Here is a 23,381-nt window from a genome sequence, read left to right as displayed (position 1 = left end):
TCCTTAACCATATGTCTGATGCCATATAACCATAAATAAAATGTGTTGAGTGCATCGTTAAATAAAACATTTCTTTCTTTCTTTTTTTCGAATAGCCGATGATTAATAAATCAATGTGCTCTAGTGGTGTCGTTAAACAAAACAAACTTTTAAACTTAAATTCATGTCTTCAATGTCCTTTGACTACACTTGTTAATTTAAGGTCTCACTACACAGATCACTTCCGGGTGAGAGTTCATTCATCATGGTCCACTATAGTTCGTAATTGGGACACATGTTATGGTTCACATATTCACTTCTAGGAAATGGTGAAGAATTAAAACAATATGTATATTTAATGGTAAGCCTCCTGGCTGTATTTTGCCCATGTTATTTTGTAATATTGTGCATCGACCTTTATGGACATGGGTATATAGCGCAAGTGACAGCCGGAGTGAATCGGTTAATGAACCACCTGTTCGGACCAGTACTACAGCCAGATGCGGTCATATAAAACTGTGGGTGTGTTTGTATTTTACATTAGTAAATGATATTATACATGTAATATGGTAAGGCAAGATTGTGACTTTATTAAATTCATACTGTTGTGACTGGAATGTTTTCTCAGATTTCCAACTTAATTGCCATGAGTCATATCAGTATTAAATTTTCTTTTTCTTTTTTTCTTCCTGTTTTCATTATATATATATTACATTCTTCTTAAATATTTCTGACTAAAGACTGAATATAGTTTTGATTAAAGACAGCAACCCTCACCCCTCTAAATATATTTCTGATTGAAAACAGTAGAAACCCCCACCCCTCTAAATATGTTTCTGACTGAAAACAGTAGAAACCCCCACCCCCTAAATACATTTGTGAGTGAAGACAATGGCAACCCAGCACAGAGCTCATAAATCTTATTCCAGTGCGAGGAGAAACAGCAACATTGAGATTAAATATGTAAATAACCCGGCCTGAAGGATAGGGAAGACAATGTATTCTGATGTAAAGCATTCCATATGGCATTCTACCTGCCATATCAACTATAACCGGTGTCTGTTGGCATCCACCAACAGGTGGAAAACACGGTCTCAGTGCAGTGTTTTCATAATACAGTCTAGTGAAGGAAAATCAGAGATAAAATTTACCAAAGAATACAAATAAAATTGTACAGTTCACTGATGGATTTTTTGAAGAGGTATTGAGTTTGTTTTGTATGATTTATACAATTGATGTTATTCTTTTTATTTATAGATAAAAATAGCATATATTAATTAAATTATCAGTAAACAAGAAAATTATAAGCAAATTTATCAGTTATTTTGAGATGATTTTAGAAAGCATTTTAAAAGGGGAAAAGAAGTTATGAAGTGAAGAATAATTTAAAAAAGAAAAAGAAAAAATATTTAAATATTAATCCTATTTCTGACTGAAGTATACAAGCTACTTCCTAACTACTTCTTATTAACTGAACTAGGAAGGATGAAATGGTTTATTTAATGACACACTCAACACATTTTATTTAAGGTTATATGGCATCGGACATATGGTTATGGATCACACAGATATTGAAAGAGGAAACCTGCCGTTGCCACTTCATGGGTTACTCTTTACGATTAGCAGCAATGGATCTTTTATATGCACCATCCTATAGACAGGATAGCACATACCACAGCCTTTGATGTACCAGTCGTGGTGCACTGGCTGGAGCGAGAAATCTGAACTAGGAGTGGAAAGGTAAATAATATTTGTATGACACCTGAACACATGTTAAACTATGACTGTTTGGTGTCTAACATATGGCTATTCTGACACATGGACTATTCTGACACATGGACGATAGAGATAGAAGAACCCATTGCTGCCACACATACTCCCCTACCACAGAAAGGACAGTACATACCAAGGCCTTTGATCTACCAAACACTTGATGGGATGGACACCCCACCCTCCACCCCCACCCTCCAACTCCACCACCCACCCTTCTGTCCATGAAGGGCAGTTGATCCTACAACCTATCTCATGAGCATTCTACCCACTATACTAAAATGTACATGCTGCCTCTGAACCATGAACTGTAACATTCACTAACTGTAAAAATTATGAACTGTAATCATCTTGATGAATGACACGTTCGTACAGATAACCAAAATATAATAAAACTTTCCGGAGGCAGCATATGAAAATAAATATATAATATATATACACATGCATGAGCTGTCCTCTGTAATATGATAAAGAAATAATGTCAAATTATGGCCGTGTCCATTTGGTCAGCAACAAAATGTCTCAACATGGCAGCATGATGGACAGGTCAACCGCTACACCGTGTCCAGCTGACAGTAATGAGTATTACCATGATAGGTCCGACATGACGGCCAGGACAGACATTTTCAACATTGTCACAAACTTTCAACATTGTCTGAAAGAATGGGGATGTTGGTAATATGTGAAAGATAAAGAGAATGAACCTATATTTTTTTAACTTTGAAAAAACAGAAGAATATATTTTTATATAAATTATTTCATAAATATTTAACAAAAATTATTTCTTTTCTTTACATACATACATTCATTTCATTTCAATTTATTTCTATCATTATAATTCAGTTAAGTTCCAAGGGGCGTATATCTCAACTTTAGTGGCATGCAGTTTGTCAAGGACAGACATTAAGAGATAAGTTGAAGCAATAGTCACTAAATCAACGGTGAACTAACTCTGAGTCAGCACTGAGATTTGAACTCAGAACCTAGTGGCCATCAAAGCTTGTTTTAGTGCTATAAATAATCACTGAGTATATACATGCATTAACCTGCAAGTGTAAGCATTTTGAATTTTGGATCATTATTGTACACCCTACATGTATACCACACCTAACAGTAGATTTCACACAAGTCAGACAAGCAGACGTGAAAACAACTGAGAAGATGTAAGAATAACCGAGAAAGAAGTGAGAACCACAGAGCAGACGTGAGAACCACAGGGCAGACGTATAGTTCTGTAAGCCAAGAATCAATAAGTCTAGCTGGACACTTACGTAAGAGAATGTCCTGTGATAGAGAATTAGAGGCAAATATCAATCTGGCAGCAGGTTTGGGTGGTGATTGCGTAATATGTGGTAATAAGGAAAGGTATGATAAGAAATAATTGGAAACGCTAATCCGTGTCTGACCACGAGAAAACCAGCTGCTGCCCTGATAGCAGATTAACATCTCGCAATACTGAGAAAATTAACCAGGAGTTTATCACTTATCTTTACAGTTAGGCATTTTATATTTCGTTTTACCTTCTTTTGCTTATTCTCTTTTTATTTTATTCCCAGGTCATTACAGTACTTTTTTCTTTCATTTCAGTAAACATCCATTTATTCAGCAACTCAATGATTCAAATAAAACCAACTCATTGATCAACCCTTTAATCAACTCATCTACCTGTTCATCAACTGATCAATAGATCCATCTATCCAACTATCTGTTCATCAATATGTCCATTAATTCATTTGCCTAATCACCAATTTGCCCATCTATTCATCCATCCATCCATTCATCCATTCAACCCAACAACTACCCATCTAACCATATATCCATCCAAATAACCATCCATCCCTCTAACCATCCATCCATTCAACCTAACAACTACCCATCCATCCATCCATCCATCCATCCAAATAACCAACCATCCATCTATCCATCCATTCAACCTAACAATTACCAATCTATTAATCTATCCATCCAAATAATCATCTATCCATTTCTCTTTCCATCCATCCATCTATCCATCCATTCAACCTAACAACTACCCATCTATCCATCCAAATAATCATCCATCCATCCATCTCTCTTTCCATCCATCCATCCATCCATCCATCCATCCATCCATCCATCCATCCATCCATCCATCCATCCATCAGCTATACAACATATTACAAACAAGATACTACAGACAGGTGGATGAAAATGGTCTGAGTTAACCCTTGCATCCACATATGTGAATGGTTTAATAACAATTAGTGTATCTATCTTCCTTACAAAAACTCTACCTCAGGCAGTTCCAATTTTATAGCATTAACAGAACCAGAAGCATGAAGAAAACTTACGAATTACGTATCTAGTGCAAATTTGCAGCACATCTTTGCCATCCAAAGTAAACAATGAGTGGAAATTGGAGACAATGTAAGAAAACATCTATGTGACTATGGAGAAGTAAGACAAATGTAACATCCAAGGATTGTATGAAAGCTGCAAGGAAATCACAAAACGAAAACAGAGCAGGTTTTAAAGATAATATTACCAACAGTAGACATGATTAGATGGGAATGATATGGATATACTAGCTTCCATTTACTTAATGAAATTGTGGTATTATTATTATAGTCTATTGGCTATCTCAGTTTTGCTCTGATGAATTAACGTTTTGGCCACTGGCAAAATATTAGAATATCTTTTTGGCCACAGAAGATTAAAAAAGTTCTGGAAATACAACTAACAATTAATATAATGTAACTAATATGAGTATATTTATTTACAAATTAAAAGAAGCATTTTGAGAGTACTGCTAAAGTAAGACATGTTTCCTACAAAAACCAAGAAAGTTTCACAGATAAATCCCCATAAAAGGCAAATTTGATATACAAAAGTTTGTTTGTTTTGTTTAACAATACCACTAGAGCACATTGATTTATAATCGTTGGCTATTGGATGTCAAACATTTGGTCATTTTGACATATAGTCTCAGAGAGTAAACCCACTACATTTTTTCATTAGTAGATAGGGATCTTTTATATGCACTATCCCACAGACAGGATAGCACATACCACGGCTTTTTATATACCAGTTGCGGTGCACTGGCTGGAACGAGAAATAGCCCAATGGTCCCACTGATGGGGATCGATCCCAAACCGACCGCGCATCAAGCTAGTGCTTTACCTCTGGGCTACATCCCACCCCTCAATTTGATATACAAGTTATAACAGTACATGATAAAGCTATTCACAATATTTCAGCTCTATATCTTGAGGAACTGAAAAAATAAGTTTTTTCCCAACCTAACCAGTGCCCCATGTCAGGAATATCAACGGTCGGTGTATATGCTGTCCTGTCTGTCTGTGGGTAATCAGGGCTTCTAGATTATGGTAGCCCCACTCCCATGGCTAGTAATATTCAATGTTGGGCTAGTAAATAACTACTACTGCCATGCCCAACGGCTAGTGAAAAAAAAAGGTAAAATGCTGCAGTTAAGTCTATTTTGTAATTATGAATATTCTGCCCCCACCACCACCATCCAATATTAGTGTTTTAAAGCTCTATCTCCCTTTTTAGGCAGTGTTCTAGTTAGCAGTAAATAGGAGGGCGGCGCACCCTGCCCATAATTTTTGCCGCCCTGCCCCGACTGTTGCCGCTCTGCCTTTTTTTCTTTTTTTTACGGCCATTCCATTTTTAGGTGTTCAATTTCAACTGTGGCAAGTCTAGCTAATTTACGATTTAGCTCCCCTGATGTCGGAAATTGGTTATTTTCAATTATTATGAAAACAAGTTATAAAAGTTATAAATACCACTACTTTTTACACAAAATGGTGTTTAACAATGCCAATACGAGAAAGGAAACTGAAAGTGTTACAGAAAGCGGCTGGATTGTGCCAAAAATTTTCCATTTTTTAAAAAAAAAATTTTACGACAATTACATCTGATGCTGAATTAATATTTGTATAGTTACAGAAATATATGACTTTCTGATCGATATACCATACAATAATCATTTTCTTAAATATTTGATGCACAGGCTTTTATTAAAAATTAAATGTTAGTATTGTTGGGTGTTGTTTTGTTTTGTTTTGTTTTTTGGGTTTGTTTTTTTCTCTCTCCTTTTTTTAACATGGCTGATCTCCCAGCCTACATCAGCTAAATTTTAAGAAATAAAATGAAATTTAACCTAGTATAAATATTAGAACGATCAGAAACACGTTTAATATATAGCCACTAATATTTTATGCAGTTACAATCATTAAAAAGTCTATGTTAGTCGATAACATCTTAAAAATTGCAGCAAACTCAGGAATGTCCCTTTAATAGTTACAAGTATTTGCCTAAATAAATTGTTATCATTAAAATGATACTGAAAAAAAGTAAGTTCAATTGAATATGTATTGTAAGTTATAAATTTTTCTATTATTTTATCAGATTTCAGGATAGCGATATAGTCAATTCTTTGGCAATATTGGATGTGTCTTCACTGGATGAGGATGTTCCTGTATTGTATGGAGAAATGGAGCTCTTGCTGTTCACTTCAACATGCTTGAATAGAACCTTCTAATGGAGTGGACAAATTTTCTTTCATTGATGTCATCCAGCACATTTGATAAGACTCTCCCAGGGATTGGAAAAGTGGACTATGTACAAGCAATGTATCCACTGCTAGTCAAGCTGGTGTCTGTAGCAGTTGAGCAGTGCTGAGTGTGAAAGAGTGTTTTCTCAGTTGAAAACAACAAAAACAGACAGAAGGAGCAAACTAAATGTTCCAACTGTAAGCAAGTTACTTCAAATTAAACTTAACTGGAAATTCATTCACGTTGAAACACTGCTAAATAAGACAACAGAGAGTTCCTAAGTGTAAAAAACAGAAGATGTTGCAATCTTTGAAATAAACTGATCAGTTGTGTGTCCCTCATAATTTTGTAAATTTTTTGTGTATGTAACAACCCAAAGATGTTAACTATGAAACTGACCAGTGTATGTCCAGCAGTGCATCCATACAACTGTTGCATTATTTATCAACCCTATATTATTAATTAGCATTAAATCCATAATTTTCATATTTTGTTAGGTTTTTTTTTTCTTCGGTTATGGTATATAAATTACTGCCATCATTAACAATTATTCCCGCAGAAAGTGCCCTAATAATAAGTGAGCACCCTGCCCCCCCCCGAGATCCTAGCTAGAACACTGTTAGGTGACATATCCGACTGTTACTATTAATTAGTAATAAGTGAGCACCCTGCCCTCCCGAGATCCTAGCTAGAACACTGTTAGGTGACATATCCGACTGTTACTATTAATTAGTCAAACTCTTAAAGTAAAGCAAGTTAATTTTAATTGTGGCTAGTACATTTTTTTAAATCACTGATCCCATGGCTAGTGGATTTTATAAAAATTCCAGAAGCCCTGTGGTAATTAAATATAAAAGATCCCTTGTTGTGATATCAAGGAGACGGTGTGTCAGAATTATTAACTATATTGTTTAATATCCAATAGTGATGTGCATCAAATGTGCTTATGTGAGCGGGATGTAGTGGTAAAAAGCTTGCTTGATGTGTGGTCAGTCTAGGATCGATCCCAGTTGGTGGGCCTATTGGGCTATCTCTTGTTCTAGCCAGTGCACCATGACTGGTAATTCAAAGGCTGTGGTATATGGTATGTGCTATCCTGTCTTTGGGATGGTGCATATAAAAGATACCTTGCTACTAATGGAAAAATGTAGCATGTTTCATCTCTAAGAGTATATGTCAGAATTACAATGACATCCAATAACCAATGATTAAAAAATCAATGTGCTCTAGTGGTGTCGTTAAAACAAAACAAACTTCTTCCAATGTGCCCTAGTAATATGCCTAAAATAACCTCTACGAACTCTGCTGCACTTTAGTACAGAAAGAACTGATATTGCAACATGGTATGGCTCAAACAACATCTGCTAGATTGTGAAGACCTATCAATATTACATAATGTATACCGCTCACTAATATCGACAAACACGTAACACACACACCATTGAAAAACAATGAGATTAAGTCTTTGTCGGGATAAGTGACTGGTGTAGCTGTACGTATAGACTGGTTTTCTCTGGCCTTCAGTAAATCACTAACGCCAAAATCATTGCACAAAGACAAACAGTGTATGGGTAGATGTAACAGGTGACAATCAGAGAGTAAACACATTGATATAACGCATGCACAAGTTAGCACTGCTCCGTGTTATGACATGGTATGCGAGGAATATGAGCAACTCTGATCATGAAATGATCAATATAGTGTAAAGCTTTGCTTTTCAGTAATTATGGCTTAGGTTTATTTGAAGGTGCTATATTGAGTATAATTTCATTACATAACCATTTAGAATGACAATCCATATTTTTCTTCAAATTATATTTTTAGTTGTTTTTTTAAATAAATTTATTACCCAAGAAAAAATTGGTTTAATGTCAGATATTTCTTCCCATTCTCAAAGACAAAAATATATTAACTGGCCATTAATTTTCAATAATATGAAAGTAATCTTTTCCATTGTTAGATGACAAATGCACATATTTGTGTTCATTCTGTATTACTTCAGTAAAAAAAACCCTCCTTGCATTTAATTTAAAAATATATTTTATTTTTAATAAGGCACATCGAGAACTTAAACCATCTCTAAATACTTTTAATAATGTAAATAATAAAAATTATGATTGTTTTCAAATTATATAAACTGTTAGAGTCACAATAAAACCACAAATTAAGTAAAAAACCCACCCACAAGAAGAGTTAATATAGATCTGATATTTGTATAATTTATTACTCTGATCCTGTGAAGTAAATACCCAACAATGATAAAAATGCCAACACAAATAAATTTTGCAACAGATTTTTATGATGGCATTACCAATTGCCATCATGGATTTCGAGGTCCGTCGCACAGGGCAGATATTGTATATCATCTTTTAATTAATTTGTTACACCTTTCTATTGTTTCAGCATTGTTACATTAATTAACTGTATTCCAAGAACTGGCATTTAGTACAACTGTAATATATAACATGTTTATAAAAATAACTTTTATAGTAGCAAATAGTTTAAATTGTTAAAGACTTCATAGTCAAAATAAAAAGTTTAAATTGTTAAAAATAAATGTTCAGAAGACTTAACAGTATATATGCATTTTTTATTTACATTTTGTAAAATTATATATTTTGGATTTCTCAGATTTATGTATTGTAAGAATGGTAAATTGAATTAATTAAATAATACATTACTACATCATATGCTTAACATTAAAATATGTATAAAATAACTAAACTTTAAATTTAAAGCAGATTTAAAGTTTTGAAAATACAACATAATAATTCTTAAATTTCTTTAGAAATATGTTGAATAGGACTTATATTTTAAAAGTACAAACCAATAACTATAAATTACACCAGAAGTATATAATATTTTAAGGTATGATTATTATTAATTTTAAAATCTATGATATGATTTATATTAGTGACATGTCAATATTGTTTACAATTGTCATTTCTGAAAATTATTCTGTCAGTGGAAAGTGAAGTGGGCAAACACTTCGAACCCTGTGACAACTAAGAAAAGTTATGTGTATTTTAATTACAGAAAATATAGTATAAGATTTTATGAAATGTTGTTTCAAATAATAAAGTTAGTAATATTAATAAAATAATTACATGTACATAACAATAGAAAACAGAAATAATAATATATTTTAAAATAATTAAACAAAATTTGAAAATAAATTATTCCTATATTTTAAAATAATGAAATAACAATACAATCAACAAAAAATCCTTGTCTTTCTTATTCTGACTGAAAATAGTTTTCAACAGAACACTTGGGTTTACATCTGCAAATGTAGTTCTCTAAATTAGAAGTTTATTAAACACTAACTCCAGTGTAAGAGGTTATCAAGACATCAAACGGAGCAAGAACAACAAAACCAATACTGTCAAAATAACACAGAGCCAACAATAACAAAAGTCAGTGAGAGAAAAAAAAAGTGAAGACAAGTGCAGCTAGGACAGAGTAAAGACTGAATAAACATCAAAAGAATTTTTTTTTAAAGAAAAAGAAATAAATGATTTTTATCTTTTAAATGCTATTTAAAAAAAATCAAAAAATCTTACCAGTCAAACTTGGGAAATCTGTAGTCGGACATGTCCTAAGGGTTGGGAGTATCCAAGCGAGAACAGTAATACACTGTTTCCTTTAGTATGTACAAGTCACAACTAATAGAGCAGAGCTTGTTGAGCACCAGTCTATGTATGTATACACACCCACAGTTCCACAAGGAGAACTGCCAAGCAGTAGGCTATGCATGGATTAAGTACCAAGCTCTCTCTCTCTCTTCTCTCTCTGTATGTATGTGTGTGTGCCTCCTCTCATCCACGGCAGTGTGGTAAGACTCAGGCTGTGTATAACACTTGCAGCGAGTGTGATCACACATGTATACAAATGTATGGGGAGCTGACAGGATCAGGGTTATAGCTGCAACACATGGGGGAAGGCAGGAAGGCAGTGGCATGTGATTAATGAGGAACACCAGAGAAAATTGGTGACAAACATCCAAAGACTGTCTACCAAAGCAGGTGTTAGTTGGTTTTAGCCTCTGACAATGAACTTCACAGTTCAGATCTGATTTATACTGACGGTGGTTAGATTGGAGAACCAAGCATTTCTGCTCATTAATCCCAGTGTATCTCAACTCTGTGCTCTGTTGTCACGGCAATTGCCCATGACATTAAAAAAAAAAAAAAGAAGAGTCAAACCCAGAGTCAAAGTAGAGCAGAGAAATGAACAAAAGTTCCTAAATCTCGTCTTAATTGGCTTTAAAACTGGCCACTGCAGCTATTATATTGATCTACTTCCAGGCCAGGAATTTATTATTTCAACAGTTTTAGGCATAAAAGAAGCAAAAACTGATCTCCGGTTCCGCCCCTGATGGATTTACTTCTGGCGTGACCCAGGGAGACCGGTCTCTGAAGTTGAGAAAGGGGCGGGCCCCGAGTTAAAACACCCCGGATAAAATGTCATAAATTATGGCTTTCATGGGCGATTTGATTTCAGACTTTGATAAATGTGTAAAATCTCACTGAATGAATCATCTAAGCTAAGAAGAAGAGTCACATTTATTCAAAGGTGTCCTATTATCACCCAGATTTTAAGGGTAGATAATGCTAAGATAGTTGTGATGGCTCTGCATAGAGTAGACTGATCTTGTGTTTATGACTTATGAACCAGTCTAGTGTCTAAGACTGGGGAACAAGTCTACTGTCTGAAAATCAAAACAATATGAACAGAAAAATGTCTTCGGTGAATTCTGTTTTACAAAGAGGATTTAATAAGCTTTAAACATTAAGAAAAATAAGAAGAGATTATAAAGATAAGATCAGCTATATATTATACCAGTTTACATAACTCAGCCATTTGGACCATACGTTGAAATGACACTGGTTAGTTTATGAGAGAAAACCTGATGTATCCACATATGTTATTCCTTCCACCTTTTTTCTTCTTCTTTTTTCAATTATAAATTCATGGGTGTAGGAAGGTGCCAAAAAGTGGGGGGCACATGCCCCCTTGCCCCCCCCCCCCCCTTCCTATGTCAGTGAAATTGAATAAGTTTATTAACCCCAGAAACAAATATGGTAGTGTCACGGTTGGGGGCTCTGATATCACTACCTTTCAGTCGTGTTATAAGCTAATATAAAACACAATATGGTACACATAATAAACATAATATGGTATATTACAACAGTATAAATAAGCATGGATACATAAATAAAAAATTCTGTAATATATGGGGTTAACAGTGAAGCTAGAAGTAAAGAAAGAAGAAACGTTTAAGGGATAAAAGAAGAAAAGATGAAGGAAAGAAAGACAGAATGAAACAGCATGAGGTGTTAGATTCATTGATAGGACAGCACTTATAATCTTTAAGGGATAAAAGAAGAAAAGATGAAGGAAAGAAAGACAGAATGAAACAGCATGAGGTGTTAGATTCATAAATAGGACAGCACTTATAATCTTTGATATACAGTCAAATCTGCTCTAGTGACCACCTGTATTAAGCAGCCAAAATGATGAAAGAAAGACAGAATGAAACAGCATGAGGTGTTAGGTTCATAGATAGGACAGCACTTATAATCTTTGATATACAGTCAAACCTGCTCTAGTGACCACCTGTATTAAGCAGCCAAAAGGAAGGAAAGAAAGACAGAATGAAACAGCATGAGGTGTTAGGTTCATAGATAGGACAGCACTTATAATCTTTGATATACAGTCAAACCTGCTCTAGTGACCACCTATATTAAGCAGCCAATTGTGTTAAAAGGCCACATATTTATTCTCCACATCATCTAATTATGGTATAATCTGACTTATATTAAGCAGCCACCTGTCTTTAGAGGCCACTTTTTGATATTCCCTTTGGTGGCTAATTAATACAGGTTTGACTATACTAGTATTAGTCATCAGGAGCAAACCACCTACCCACCAAGTCATTACAACTTGTTTTGGGGGGGAGCCGGTACAGGGTTGCGAACTCATTAACTATGAGCCTTAATTCTGATGGAGTCAGTCAAGTGCTCGCTTAAGGTGCTTGCGTCGCAGGATCAAACCACCTCGGTGGATCTATTCAACTGATTGGTTTTTTTCTCATTCCAACCAGTGCATTGCAACTGGTCAAAAGCCATGGTATGTGTTTTCCTGTCTGTGGGAAAGTGCATATAACAGATCCCTTGATAAATTAGGAAATTTGTAGCAGGTTTCCTCTGATGACTACGAGTCAAATTTAACAAGTGTTTGACATCCAATAGCCGATGATTAATAAATCAATGTGCTCTAATGATCTTGTTAAACAAAACAAAGTTTAACTTTAATTCTGATGGCCTAACCATTATTCCAGAAATGCACACCAAGCACCTAGCACTATACTACACCACTGTATCCAGTCACGGGAACTGATCAGTATGTTTTAGGTAGAAAGTGAAGTAAAAGTCAAACACAATCACTTAACAAATGACCACATAAACCAGATAATGCACTGTTGCTTCATCTGATGAGACTATCCAAACAACCATTTAATACCTGGAGTTGCCAGGTGCTGAACACTGTGTAAACTTGGGAGAAAACAAACTTGTGTTTACATAGTACATACTGAGAGAAAACAAAGATGGCTTGAGTGTATTGTACACAGATGATGTAAAGTCACATGTTAAATATCTGTTGTAATCCAATTCATTTAAAGGTCTGTAGATGAGAACATTGTTGTGAAAGTTCTCACACAGTTCAAATGATGAATTTCACTTTCAAAGCAGTCAATGATTCACCTGTCAGTACCTTCAATTAAGGCGTGGGGATAGAGAACAATCAGCTTAAAAAACAAATAATTTAAAAACAAATTTATCATTGGCATAGGTGAGTCACTGGATAATGGACACTTACAGAAGTATAACTGGTTATTTTCTATAATTTATTCTCCTTTTAGAAGTTTTCCATGACATAATCATGGCTGCATAAGGAAGCAAAAGAAATATTTCTTTAAAGTTTGTTTTGTTTCATGACACTACTAGAAGACATTAATTTATTAACCATCAGCTACTGGATGTCAAACATTTGGTCATTGTGACATATAGTCAAAGGAAACAGGCTACATTTTCCCATTAGTAGCAAGTAATCATTATAAGCATTTTCCTATAGTCAGGACACCACATATCATGGCCTTTGATAAAAAATAGTTCTTTAAATACAACTCACATTTGAAACTAGAGTTATTTGCTCTCTAAAAATATGGCTGTTTTGACAGGAACCCACTGCCACTATACTACTCATATTGAAGACAACCATGGGATCTTTCATATGCACTTTCCCATTGACAGAACAGTACATACCACAGTTTTTGATGTCACACCTCAGGCAAATACTCTGTCACCACATTAGATTCTGTGCCATAGTTATACAGAATTAAAACACTATTACAAAGGATAAAATGTAGCCCACAGAAGAGGTGGCCTCTATGTACAGGTTTAAAAATATGTATTTGTACATAGAATTATTTAAATGTACAAATACCCAAAAAGGGAAATTTTTTAATTCTTTTGTATGTGCTATACCGAATTGTGAGGGTAATGTTTGGCATGCTTCCACCAGAAAACTGTTTAAGCACACCTTTCATGGGCACAATATTTTACTTTATTAGAAGGATTTAAGACAGGATATATGTTACAGACAAAATGTTTTTTTTCTAAAGGCCTGATTATTTTATTATGATGCAGTGAATAAAATTTCCAGTGTACAACAGGTAGGTGCTACATAAACAGTATTATATGAAGATTTTTTTTTTTTAATCTTAGTTCTGTACATATTGTTATACAGAGGTCATCAAAGGCTCCCGACTTGAAAGGGCTCCAGTATGTATGCCCTAGGTAATTGGGGCATGGGTTCTTCACTACTTCCTTGATCCCTCTGGCCCGAGTAAGGCTGGACTAGGTACCACAGGACATGGTATGTTTGCATGGTTGATTTTCTATGTTTATTGAATGTCTACACCACACACCCTCATAACAGCCACACTTTAATTCTGAATGGAGGAAATAAAATACAGAAGAAAAGAGTAAGCATTACTTTGAATGGAGGAAATAAATTGCAGAAGAAAAGAGTAAGCTTTTGTGGCAACCTATTGAAATGAGGCTCTCAAAAGATATCTTCTTCTCAAGTGATCAACTAGTTTTTAAGGGCTTTTGTGAACAGAGTGATTACAAAATGAGGTAAACATTTAGCCACTCCTAGCCCAGTAAATAAAATTAAATTGAAAAGTAACTACATAACTGTATTTGTAATAACTATCTGTTTATGAAGATCATAACTGTCAAACCTGTATTAGACTCTAAGCTGGATTGCAAAATTATTATCAGTTTGGTGTATTTTGGTTAGAAAATATATGTATGGAGTCAACTTCCAAGTTTTAAGTACTCACACAAAATATATTTTTAAAAATCAAGATTCATTCATTTATTTATTTCAACTTATTTTTGTGCTTATATCCAATTAGGGTTCAAGCATGCTGTCCTGTACACACACCTCAGCTATCTGGGCTATCCAGGACAGTGGGTTAGTTGTTAGTTGTTCTACTGAGAGAGAAGAGGGTGTCGTGGTTTTACACCTACCCATTGAGTTGGAGCCGATACCGGGCTGCGAACCCAGTACCTACCAGCCTTATATCCAATGGCTTAACCATGACACCACTGAGACCGGTGATTCTCAAAAAGAAATTTCTTTCTTTTATATTTGTGAACAATCATGGAGCAATCTAAGACCTAGGTGTTCCAAGTGCACTCTAATTAGAGTCAATTGAAAGTTTTTGGCTCTTCCTGAAAGAATGAATGAAAGGAATGTTTAACGATATCCCAGTGTAAAGAATACAACAGCTACTGGGTGTCAAAATGTACAGAATGCAAGAATATCAGTACACCTGGGTTGATTGTCTCATTTATGCTGGGTGCTAACAGAAAAGGGCAATGTGTTCCAATTGGTAAAAATGAAGCTGAGCGTGCAAGCAGATAAATATACAGAAAAAATAAACCTTAGATTTACACATGATACACCTTTTTAACAGCTTTTTAGAATTAAAAGTTAAAGTTTGTTTTATTCAACGACACCACTACAACACATTGATTTATTCAACGACACCACTACAACACATTGATTTATTCAACGACACCACTACAACACATTGATTTATTCATCATCAGCTGTTAGATGTCAAACGTTTGGTAATTTCGACAAATAGTTTTAGAGAGGAAATCCACTATATTTTTCCATTACTAGCAAGGGATCTTTTATATGCACCATCACACAGACAGGGTAGCACATACCACAGCCTTTGATATACCAGTTATGGTGCACTGGCTAGAACTAGAAATAGTCCAATGGGTCCACTGACGGGGATTGATCCCAAACCGACTGTGCATCAAGAAAGTGCTTTACCACTGGGCTATGTCCCAGCCCTAGCTTTTTAGAGATTTAATAATTTTATATATTCAACAATTTCAACTTTAGTTTGCATTAGGTAATTTAGCAAATGGCAGGGTAAATCTTGCTTTATTTAAAAGTAACAAGGGATACAAAACATGTTGTTTTGTCACAAGCAGCCTTTACATAGAGATAAAATATGTAAATGTGTACACAAATGCACTTATTACTCCAGCACAGTTTCAGAAATAATCCAGAAATTGTTACAAAACAGCTGTTTGTCAACTAAACGCATCTATGGGATGCACATTTAATTCAAAATAACAATGGTCATTTAGACAAGTACATTGACACTGAAATCAGACAACAATTTCTTTATTTCTTGCTCATGCTGGCATTTAATACTATTCATAATAAAATACAAAAAGGAAAAATACCAGAAGACTTGTTTAATCAGTGCCTGGCATGTCTCAAACTTAAGATAATTAAAGAATGATTTTACAAAACTCATTAAGTTCAAAATGAGGGGACATGAAGATAACCACCTAAATATCTTGGATTACATTTCCTGATATGGTTGATATAAACCAGCGATAAATACACTGAATCCCACTGAAACGCACCACCCAAATTTCAGTTCTTATTGCTATTGTATGTGTGAGGCTGCTATAAAACACACCACCCAATGTTCAGTTCTTATTGCTATTGTATGTGTGAGGCTGCTATAAAACACACCACCCAATGTTCAGTTCTTATTGCTATTGTATGTGTGAGGCTGCTATAAAACACACCACCCAATGTTCAGTTCTTATTGCTATTGTATGTGTGAGGCTGCTATAAAACACACCACCCAATGTTCAGTTCTTATTGCTATTGTATGTGTGAGGCTGCTATAAAACGCACCACCCAATGTTCAGTTCTTATTGCTATTGTATGTGTGAGGCTGCTATAAAATGCACAATAATCCTAACCCATGTATACAATGTTTTGGGTTGTTTATTACCTACCAGAATACATCCAGTTATACAAAATTAGATAAATGTATTAGTACTATCGGTTAATTGACTAACCCAGTTAATTGCATATGATTTATTGCCTACCAGAATGCATCCAGTTATACAGAATCAGATAAATGTATTAGTACTATCAGTTAATCGACTAACCCCGTTAATTGCATATGATCGAGCTGCACCATGAGTATGCAAATACGTGGGTTTGACTGTATTATTATAACTACAAATGTGACTGGTGCATTTTTAAATGACTTCAGTATATATCTGAGTTGAAATGAGATACCAATGTGCAAACACAAAGTTCCAAAAATACGGGGTTTTTTTTTGGTTTTAATGTCTTATGTATTAGCGATTTGTGAATCTTATTTGCTAAAAATAAGAAATACTTAAAAGGTAAAAAAAAATAGGTCAACTTAAAAATGGGTCAATAATTAAAAAAAGAGATTTCAAGACTTGAAATTTGGGACTCAACTTATAGCCATGATTGATTAATAGGCAAAGATATATGGTAATCATAATGGATACGAAAGAGTTTAGTGTAAATACCTGGAAACACAGTGAAGAAATTAAACATCTATGGTTTTCAACAGACATTTTTGATCTAATTAAAAACTATTATAGGTATAATGTATAATTTTAAAGTAACCTGAACTTACATATCAATTTCTTTAACATTTATCTTTTTTTAAACTGTCCTTAAAAACAACTGTGTTTACAGTGAAACAATTACTGAAACATCTACAAGTGCAGCAACAAGTAAGGAACAAAGAGAGCAACAGTGGTCTGATAGTGTCACATTCAACTACCAGCATCCTTTGATCTCCATGATGAAGACAACCAACTTCCTCCACAACACACTCGGTCTCTCCAGGGAATTGTGGCGGTGTTGGTGTTACAGGCTCTTTACATGTGTGAGGCCCACTCTTATCAACTTCATTATCTGATGGGGGGGGAGGATACCAAACCAGTTCTGGAGTTGTGGCAGTGTTGGTGTTACAGGCTCTTTACATGTGTGAGGCCCACTCTTATCAACTTCATTATCTGATGGGGGGGAGGATACCAAACCAGTTCTGGAGTTGGAGGTGGCAACCAGCCAGTGGGGTAGGATTATGGCAGGACTGGAGATGGAAAGATGAAAATGAATGAACCCAGAAGTGCCAAGTGCTGATCAGAAAGGTTTTATGCTATTGTTAGAAGAGGCAAGTGGATGGATGGATGGATGGATGGATGGATGTGTGGATGGTTGGATGGATGGTTGGATGGATGGTTGGATGGATGGATGGATGTGTGGATGGATAGTTGGATGGATGGATGGATGGATGGATGGATGGATGGATGGATGGATGGATGGATGGATGGATGGATGGATGGGTGGATGTGTGGATGGTTGGATGGATGGATGGATGGATGGATAGATGGATGGATTGATGGATGGATTGATGGATGGATAGAAATGATGGGTGGGTGGGTGGATGGAAGGATGGATGGATAGAAATGATAGTGGGTGAATGGATGGATGGATAGGAATGATGGGTGGGTGGATGGATGGATGGATGGGTGGTTGGGTGAATGGTTGCAGGGATGGATGGATGGACATACTAATGGGTAGATGGATGGATGGATGGATGGTGGGTGGGTGGGTAGATGGATGGATGGCTGAATGAATGGATGGATGAATAGATGGATGGATGGATGTGTGGATGAGTGGATGGATGAGTGGATGAGTGAATGGATGAGTGAATGGGTGGATGGATGAATAGATGGCTGAATGAATGGTTTGATGGATGGACGGGTGAATAGTTGGAGGGAGGTATGAATAGTGAATGGATGGATGGATGGATGGGTGGGTGGGTAATTGGATGAATGGATGGGTGGACGGATGGATGGATGGATGGACTGATGGATGGAATGATTAATATAATGGACAGGTGAATGGATGAGAGAACAGATGGATGGATGAACAGATGAATGAATGGATGGACATACATATAAATTAGCCATACAGAAATCTGTATGTCATAAAATATTTATCATCTACAAATATCTGTGCACCATGCATTCTCCTGAATGAAGAATCACGTGGAATCGATTTCCAATCTGAGACGAAGTAACTTGATGGGCATCTCTCATAATTCTGTGATGTCATTTCCTCTGAATCGCCAGGTGAGCCGATGGATAGCCTCAGGTGCCAGCTTGATGATGTTTATACATAACACAGCCACCGCAGTCAGGTGTTAAGGCTGCCCAGAAACATTCTGTGGGGAGTTTTCACCTGTATATTAAAATCAGGTTAATGGCTGAATGCATGCCATGTGCTACTTCCGGAATACAATCCTAAATGGTTCTCTCCTAGAGTCATTGGGCAATAACATTTTGGTATCATAAAGTATAAATTTATAGTTATTATAGAAAGTTTCAATTTAAAAAAAAAACAGAGCTTGTTTTCTGTAATAAACAATCATAAATGTCATCCCAGAAAATGTGTTATTGCCCTTTAACGACAATGCTGGTTTACTTGTGTGTTGTTGTTGTTTAAAGAAATATATTTTATATCTCTTTCAAATGTTGAAATATTAGCTATATGACTGTAGAGTTCTTCAGGTGTTGTTTTTGTTTGTTTTTTTGTTGTTGTTTTTGTTTTTGTTTTTTTTGTTTTTGGGGGGGGGTGTTTGGGTTTTAATTAAAGGTTAAGTGAAATATTATTTTTAATTATTGATATAATCTTTCAAAAAGGTTTTGTCTTCATACGTTTCCACATTGCATTATTAAAAAGTAGTTATATATATATTTTTATTTTATTTATTATTATGTTTTTTTTTTAACCTGATAGAAAGGTTATGACATTTTAAATTCCAGTTAGCTGTATCAAAATGAATAATGACTATAGTATCAATCTTAAGATTGGCTCAAGAACAAAACAATGCAAAGGTTGTTTAACCAGCATGTATTCACAAGACACTCTAACCAAGGGGCAGGATCTAGTTCAGTTGGTAGAGTGCTCGCCTCGTGTGCTTGGACTCATTCTCTTATTGGATTTTTTTTACCTTACCAACCAATGCCCCATGACTGGCATATCACCTTGGTATGTGATGTGTTGTCTGTAGGAAAGTACATGCCGATATAAAAGATCCCTTACTGCTAGTGGCGAAATGTAGTGGATTTCTTTTAACACTATATACAGGAATTATTATTTTTTTTTAATATTTTTTTTTTTATCATATACAAGAATTACCCAATGTTTGACATTAAATAGCCGATGATTAAATAATCAATGTGTTCTAGTGGTTGTATTAAACAAAACAAACTTTAAATTTTAATAAGCAACAAGAGACTGTTTTACATAATTTCCCAAGACATCACTGTGAAATATAACAACCAGTACTGAAGCATTGGTTAGAACTTTGTTTTGTTTAACGACACCACTAGAGCACATTGATTAATTAATCATCAGCTATTGGATGTCATACATTTGGTAATTCTGACATGTAGTCATCAGATTTGTCCTAATGCAGCAAGGGATCTTTTATATGCACAATCCCATAGACAGGATAGCACATACCACAGCCTTTGATATACCAGTCGTGGTGCACTGGCTTTACCACTGGGCTATGCCCCCCCCCCCCCCACCATTAGTTAGAATGCAAAATAGCCAAACAGATCTACCTCAGCCAACCTGCCTATCCCTTCTCCACCCCTAGCTTCTAACATGTATATTATCATGCCTTATATTAAAGTCACAAACCCTAGATTCAACCAGTGAAAATGGACACAAAGTTTGGTTAATCTACAAACCTGTAACACATTTGAAACAAGAGTCTGTGATATTAAAACAGGGGAATATTCTTTTAAAAAAAACCCCTAGACTAAAGCTCATCTACATAACTTTTACTTCTCAGAGGTACATGCATTTTACAAAATATTAAAACTGCATTTCGTGGTATCAAAAACACCAGGATGACAAGAAACACTTGATGTACAGATACAGATAATCTAAGCAATAAAATCTAAGTAAAGTTTGATTTCAGTTCTAAAAACAAACGGCTCTAATAGTAAACAAAATATGCCATAGTGTTTAAAAACTAGGGTCTGTCACTTTAAAATGTTCATTCACTATCACAAAATATAAACACTGGTATGAGACCACCTAGTTGCTCAAGTGTTCCTAAAACCAATGCTTTGAAGAAGTTTTCAAAGTGTGTGAGACTTAAAAGGAACATTCATGATGTGGAAACTTCATCATTTGATAGTGTCAAAATGCATTTCAAAGTGTTAATTGAAATAATGCGAAGTTTGCGAAGTTCAAGGCTACATTGTGTGCAGATCTGTCTTCACTTGGAGTGCAGCTTGACACGGCCAGGTTTACATGCATGCACATCAATCATGTCAAGTGGCTCACCTTAAGGACAGGTTTTAACCATAATCAAATGCATATATAGGTTCTCTCCCATGCTGCACTAAGTAAGACCCACTGTACACCACACAGCCTGTTTTTGGGACAAAACAAAGGTTCACAGGCCTGAATCAATTAAACATTGAGGCATGTCTACCCTGGGCACAGCCTCTAGCCTTACCAGTGAATGGGTCCAGGTATGTTTTTTCATTCAACTGTTCATTAATTAATTAATTCATTCATTTGTTCAGTCATTTGTTTATTCAATCATCCATCCATCCATGGATCCACCATCCATGGATTCATCCATCCATCAATCCACCCATCCATCCATCCATTCAAGGATTCATCCATCCATCCATCCATCCATCCATCCATCCATCCATCCATCCATCCATCCATCCATGGAGCCATGGATCCAGCCAGCCATCCATCCATGGAGCCATGGATCCAGCCAGCCAGCCAGCCAGCCAGCCAGCCAGCCAGCCAGCCAGCCAGCCATCCATCCATGGAGCCATGGATCCAGCCAGCCATGGATCCAGCCATGGATCCAGCCATGGATCCAGCCATGGATCCAGCCATGGATCCAGCCAGCCAGCCAGCCAGCCAGCCATTCATTCAGCCATTCATTCAGCCATTCATTCAGCCATTCATTCATTCATTCATTCATTCATTCAGCCATTCATTCATTCATTCATTCATCCATCCATCCATTCATTCATTCATTCATTATCAATGCCATGTCTACAGTAACTACCTGGTCAGACATGTAACCTGTGATGGGAGGTATATAGTTGTACAGGATTGCCAATCTGTAATAAAATCATACTAGTAAATCTATTTACAAAGACCATTTACTGAACCTACCAAATGTAAGAGGCATAAAAGTTAATGTTTGTTTTAATGATACCCCTAGAACATATTGATTTTTTATTCATGGACTACTGGATGTCAAACATTTGATAATTCTGACATATTGTCTTGGAGCAAAAATGCTACATTTTTCAGCAGCAGCAACGGATCTTTTATATGCATTTTCCTACAGACAGGACATTACATACCATAGCCTTTGATATATCAGTCATGATGCCGAGGCAAAATACATAAGTACAATGTATTAAATGATTATTCTGTTATTAAAGCAGATTTGAATGTACCATACATGTGACCTGCTTTTGTGTGTGTTGAGTTCTTTTCTCATTCCAACCAGTGCATCAAAGGCTGTGGTATATGCTTTCCTGTCTGTGGGAAAGTGTATATAAAAGATCCCTGGCTGCATTAGGAAAATTTGCAGTGGTTTTCCTCTATTTTCCAATAGCCGATAATTAATTAATCAACGTACTCCAGTAGTATCATTAAACAAAACAAACTTTAACTTTCTGTGTGTTGGTGTTTTTGTTGTTCTTATCAATTAACAATTTGACCTCTGTTTACATCCACTTATGGTTCAAGTACAACTCTCTTGGGCATACCCTCCAAGTTGTTCTAAAATGTTTCCCAGACAGGCATATTTTTTATAATCACCATAAACATAACTCTAAATGAATGTTACCGATAGTAAACCACTCATATATGAAGACTAGAAAGTTCATCCCAGACAAATTACCAACATGCTCTAACCCATGCATAAACAGGTTCACCCTCGTGTATGTAATGTACAGGTTACTGCATGGTTTTGACAAGAGCCAATTCAAGGTGCTTCCTTGTAGTGTGCAGGCATCTTCAACCATGGGAAGATGGCTCATTCAAAGTGACAAGCTAAAACAGCTGAGAAATTACATGACAAAGGTACTTGCATTAAAACTTTATTTTTTGTTTTCCCTTTTGCTACAATGGATTATGGAAGACATTCATATGCAGTGGAGATGCAAAAAACAGGAGAAAAACATTTTCTTTTATTATTTAGAGTGCTAAAAATGAGTAAAATATGGGTGTAACTGAGTTTTCTTTATGTGCTATGTACATGTATGAATCAAGGTATTATGGTAGCTTCAAGTAGACTCAGGAAAACAAACTCATGTGCAATCAGTCTTTAGAACAATCTTTGGGGTGAAAGAGACGACCTGCTGCTGACTGTGGAGTTCATGGAGGCAGTAAAACTCACAATTTGAATTCAAGGAGCATAAAGAAACTGAATGCAGAAGAAGAAGAAGTCTTTATGAATACAAGAATAATGTTTCTATTGAAAACTACAATTTGTGTTAGCTCGACATACCAAGCAACAAAATACTACACAATCAAGGAAATCAGTTAACTGGCAGACCT

At 35.6% G+C, this 23,381-nt stretch overlaps 1 protein-coding gene across 2 annotated transcripts in view; it reads right to left on the bottom strand.

Moving 5' to 3' along the window:
* The window catches only part of LOC121376457 (tyrosine-protein kinase transmembrane receptor Ror-like), a 354,346-nt gene that overhangs the window by 109,442 nt on the left and 221,523 nt on the right, over positions 1–23,381 (bottom strand). The window contains exon 1 of one of the 2 annotated variants that reach the window (XM_041504331.1): positions 9,869–10,116. The exons of the other annotated variant lie outside the window; for it this stretch is intronic. Coding sequence (XP_041360265.1) covers positions 9,869–9,900 — 32 coding nt within the window. The 5' untranslated portion in view covers positions 9,901–10,116. Of the gene's footprint in view, positions 1–9,868; positions 10,117–23,381 lie in introns of those variants that run through there. 2 annotated transcript variants of the gene reach the window in all.

Source organism: Gigantopelta aegis, chromosome 6 (assembly GCF_016097555.1).
Source record: "Gigantopelta aegis isolate Gae_Host chromosome 6, Gae_host_genome, whole genome shotgun sequence".
NCBI classification, from domain to species: domain Eukaryota; kingdom Metazoa; phylum Mollusca; class Gastropoda; order Neomphalida; family Peltospiridae; genus Gigantopelta; species Gigantopelta aegis.
This window is presented reverse-complemented; position numbering and strand designations above follow the sequence as displayed.